The 5,136-nt window shown below is 37.4% G+C and overlaps 1 protein-coding gene across 1 annotated transcript; it reads left to right on the top strand.

Annotated features, from left to right (window-relative positions):
* The first annotated feature begins 1,002 nt into the window (after positions 1-1,002).
* On the top strand, positions 1,003-3,422 carry LOC107930127 (glycerol-3-phosphate 2-O-acyltransferase 6). Its single transcript, XM_041111389.1, has 2 exons — positions 1,003-1,825; positions 2,374-3,422. Exons 1-2 carry the CDS (start codon positions 1,208-1,210, stop codon positions 3,259-3,261), a joined length of 1,506 nt encoding a protein of 501 aa, XP_040967323.1. The 5' UTR covers positions 1,003-1,207; the 3' UTR covers positions 3,262-3,422.
* The last annotated feature ends 1,714 nt before the right edge of the window (positions 3,423-5,136 follow it).

Below are 5,136 nucleotides of genomic sequence, written 5' to 3'. Positions count from 1 at the left end.
TTTTCAAAATTTAAATTTAAATTTATAATAAGCAAACTAGGCATAAATATTTACAAAAATACAAAAAGTGACATTCTATTAAATATAAGGGGAGGGGTGGGATAAAGCCGCTCAAGAATCTGATTCAAATAATAATAATAATAATAATAATAATAATAATAATAGCCTATTAAGATTAAGGCAGAAGCCAATAATTTTGGATATTTTGCCATCCTACTACAAAAGTTGCGGAAAGTGAAGCCAAAATATAAAGCCCTTGAGCTACCTCCACCTGGTTCAACTGCATTACCCTTATCCCACCCGTTTTGAATTCAATGTTTTACACTCAAAATTAGCTATATATTAGTATACTTTTTCTTTTATCCTTACAGGCCTGGTTCCTTTTTTTTTTTTTTTTAGGATTAATGGCCACATGCTACCTATTTTTTGGTCACTTTCACTAGACAAAACTCTCATGCTAAATCAACAAATAATTATCATTGAATTAAATATTATATGACCCAAAAATTCGACGACAGACGGCTATCTTTCTAACCTAATTTCGGTAGAATTTATGCTTGGATTAAGCAATTGGGAATTTTTTTTATAGACTTGTCTGCGCAAGTAAAACAAGTAATTTACAACAAATTTGGCTGCTTCTTGTTGAAGTTATAGTAAAATACTAATACCCAAGAAATATGTAACAGGATACATTTTATTTTTGAGGTCGATTGAATGAAAAGTAAAAAGTGATATTTACATATCATTTATTAAATAAAATTGTTGATAAAACTTAAATCTTGATATTTATCGAATTTATCGGGACTTTTTACTCTTGAGAAAAAAAGAGAGGGTGTTTTAATAAGCGGCGTGGCCGGCGCCTGGAAACTAAAAAAGTAGGCTAATTGAATGAAATGATGGTGTTGGTGTCCACCTCCAACTACTCCGACCCCTCTTCACAACTGCCCAGGTTTATACGCAAAATACATGTATATATTTGTGTTGGTAAACGTTAATTACTCTATTTATTGATAACGTTTTTTTTTTATCAATGAGAAACTATTGGTTTTCCTTATGCTTTTCTTGGTCTCGACCACGGTTTTCTCATGCTACATAAAGCCAGCGAATCGCTTCAACAATATCATTGCCATTGTCTCTTACACTCCTTTATTTCTAAAAGGGAAAAAACCATTAACCCTCTTCTTCCTGCTTTGCTCTTCCCATAGTCATGGGGGCTCACCCTTGTTTTCAACCTGTTTCGAAATGTATCAGCGAGGGAAGATCAAATCAGACGGTGGCTGCTGATTTAGATGGAACCCTTCTTGTGTCACGTAGTGCTTTCCCTTACTACATGCTTATTGCCCTCGAAGCTGGCAGCCTGTTAAGAGCACTGCTTCTCTTACTATCCGTTCCAGTCGTGTATTTTACCTACTTGTTCATCTCTGAATCTTTCGCCATTAATACCTTCATTTTCATCTCCTTTGCCGGGTTAAAGATAAGAGACATTGAGCTGGTTTCCAGGTCTGTGTTGCCAAAGTTTTATGCAGACGATGTTCACCCCGAGACTTGGAGAGTTTTCAGCTCCTTTGGTAAAAGATACATTATTACCGCAAATCCTAGAATAATGGTGGAACCTTTTGCCAAGATATTTCTAGGAGCTGACAAGGTTATTGGAACGGAGCTGCAAGTGACAAAAACAGGCAGGGCAACTGGGTTTACAATTAAACCAGGAGTTCTCGTCGGAGAACACAAAAGGGCTGCCATCTTGAAGGAATTTGGCACTGAATTACCAGATTTAGGCCTGGGAGACAGAGAAACTGACCATTATTTCATGTCATTATGCAAGGTTCTTAATCACATAACAAACCCTTCCCTTTTCTTTACCGTCATAATAATTGAACTTTTCAAGCTGTTTCCTAAATTAGTATAGGTTCTTAAAACAGATTCCTCAAACATAATTATTAACTATGTGTTTACAAAAAGGTTGGTGAGAGTATTTATGCTCCATAAAGTTTTGTTTGATATTTCTCCTGATGTCTTTCTCAGCCTTTAGATAGCTGCTGGCTTTTTATAGTTACAACTTAAATTTCTAATGGTCCACATGGTCCCCTACTAATCTCTTCAATTTCGTTATACCATGATTAATGACTCGTGAAACTGAGATTGTCAACTTCAACATGCAATTTAATTTTCACATTTTCAGGCCATTGTTACTCCAATCCTATCCTTGTGATGTTCAATATGTAGTTGTAGCCATAGATATTGAAACTAATGATTCTAATCTTCGATTTAACTCTGTTTTTGTTATAAAACAAACTACCCCATATACATGACGCTAGCTAGTTTTAATTATGCATGGTCTAGCTCTTAAGTTGATGTGTTGTGTGTGTGCAGGAAGGATACATGGTGCCAAGAAGCAAATGCGAGCCATTACCAAAAACCAAGCTTCTAAGCTCTGTTATATTTCATGAAGGACGGCTGGTCCAAAGACCAACCCCATTGGCTGCCCTCTTGACCTTCCTATGGCTTCCTATTGGCTTCATCCTCTCCCTACTAAGGGTCTATCTCAACATCCCTTTGCCTGAGAGAATTGCTCGGTACAATTACATGATCCTAGGAATCAAATTGATTGTTAAGGGTACCCCACCACCTGCACCTAAGAAAGGCCAAAGTGGAGTCCTCTTTGTTTGCAACCATAGAACAGTTTTAGACCCAGTTGTGACAGCCGTTGCCCTAGGCCGAAAAATTAGTTGCGTTACTTATAGTATTAGCAAATTCACTGAAATTATTTCCCCGATTAAAGCTGTTGCTTTATCAAGGGAAAGAGAGAAAGATGCAGCTGACATCAAGCGCCTTCTCGAAGAAGGTGACTTGGTCATATGCCCCGAAGGGACTACCTGCCGAGAACCGTTTCTGCTGAGATTCAGCGCATTGTTTGCTGAACTCACTGACAGAATCGTGCCGGTGGCGATCAATGCAAGACAAACAGTTTTTCACGGAACAACGGTTAGGGGATACAAATTGTTGGATCCTTACTTCGTTTTCATGAATCCAATGCCAACTTATGAGATCACCTTCTTGAACCAGCTGCCTGCAGAGCTCACTTGCAATGGTGGAAAGCCAGCCATTGAAGTTGCAAACTACATACAAAGGGTGCTGGCTGGAACATTGGGGTTCGAATGCACTAACTTGACAAGGAAGGACAAGTATGTTATGCTTGCAGGAACAGATGGTCGTGTTCCATCCAAGAAGGAAAAAGAACAAGAAAAGCAAAAGGCTTAAGGGGATAAATAAAAAGGAGGATCAGTATTCAGAGCTAAATTAATTTATATTGTTTTGTCTATTGTTTTCCATTATGTTAAAAACTGTCTTGACAAATAAAAAATGATTGTGATGCTAATTATAAATAGAATAGCAATGTATAATTTGCTTCTGTTTTGATACATACAAATGTTGAATGTGTTAAGCCAAATGCCTAACAATATGACACCGGTATATGCGACCCTATCTGCATTCTGATTCTTTCAGGATTTGGGATATCACCATTGTTTCAAAAGAAAGGAAATTGAATGATGATCATTAAGTTAAAGATGAACAGTCATTAATAACTTCTTTAAAATTAGCTCAGTGTCGGTGATTTTTGTGGAAATCTTCCCATTTCTTCTTAATATCTCCCATTGAATTTAACAAATGAGCAATATGACCAAGGCTACAACCTACAAGCAATCTGGATTTGGTTAACTTCAAAGCAGTAAAGAACATAAGCAATTCACGAAACAATAAATCCACCATAATTGTATCTAATAAAGTATTAGAAAATTCAGTGGACTGGTTAGGATTTGAGTGGTCCATCTTGGCAAAGGTGACCATTGACCATTGACCATTGACCAATGACCGATCCCCATCTTCCTTCCTTGAAACAGCTGGATTTCTTACATCCCAGCCTCACAATTCAACTTATACTCCTGGCTGTGGAAGAAAGAGCATTGAAGTTGATACAACACTCTGTAGTTGCTTCAAATGCGGCAGTATGTTAAACACCCTGTCGGGTGTCAGACAGCCCCACAATTGCAGCACCTCTTAAATTTTGTCTGTTTAATGTAAGGGCCGAGCATTTATTATATTGTTATCTTAGTAAAACTCTGATATTTTCTTACTGATCAGTATATTGTTCAGTCTTAGAATATCCTTTTTGACGTGTGTATGGATGTGTGATCCTACTTATATTCTATTAAAAACATTTGATAGGCAAAAAGGGTTGCTTCAAACTTCCAAGTTCCATTACTTGGTCGTAAAGAAAGAAAATTGGAGGTTGCAATGTATACAACTCATGGAATCCAATCCAACTACTTCACCATTAGGCTATGGACAAGTTGCGATCCTTGTAGGAAAGCTTATGGGCCAGTTTGTCAACATGAGACACCTAAACGTGATATGGATTCAGATTCCATTCATCCAATAAAATATAAAAAGAGACCATGGCAAAGACAGCACCCCCAACAAAGGAAAAAATGGTCCATTTGATAGAACTGTTCGTGGGTTATTATAGCCCAATGGGCAAGCCTCGTTTAAGGATGCCAATATTTGAACTGGGTACATTTTTCGCCATAAATTCACCATGTTGATTGATGTTATCTTTAAACAACTTTTAGCTTCCATATATTATATATGCTGACTATTGTTGTTGGTTGTTATCCCCGTTAATGCATGGTATAGCTCTTACCTTCTCCGGTGCGTATAATTCTTATGTTATATGGCAGATGATGCCATACCTCATTGATGTGTGGAAGCTTAATTTCACGTATGTTGCTGCAATCGGCAATGTTTGGCTGTGTTTGATGTCCACGCTGCCAATTTGAATGTTATATATTTCTGATACTGTGCAGGCAAGTTTTGGAAGATCTTGCTGTCTAGTGTGGCCTGTAGTACATTAAGATGTTACTTAACATGAATGTTTAAATTTACATTTAGACATTTTTTTATATAGTGATACAACAAGTGAGGGATACAGAGGAGAGGAGAGTGATTGTTGTGGGTGCCGGTTCACCCTATCCAACGGAGAGCTAGAGGTTATGAAAAGTGATGATGGAGAGAACTTGAAGGTTTAGGGCTAAAAGGGTGTTCGCAGGATGTAAGCTTAGTACTCTTGAAGGATTT

Source organism: Gossypium hirsutum, chromosome A04 (genome assembly GCF_007990345.1).
Source record: "Gossypium hirsutum isolate 1008001.06 chromosome A04, Gossypium_hirsutum_v2.1, whole genome shotgun sequence".
Lineage (NCBI taxonomy): Eukaryota > Viridiplantae > Streptophyta > Magnoliopsida > Malvales > Malvaceae > Gossypium > Gossypium hirsutum.
Note: the sequence above shows the minus strand (reverse complement) of the source record. Positions and strands in the feature narration are given on the sequence as shown.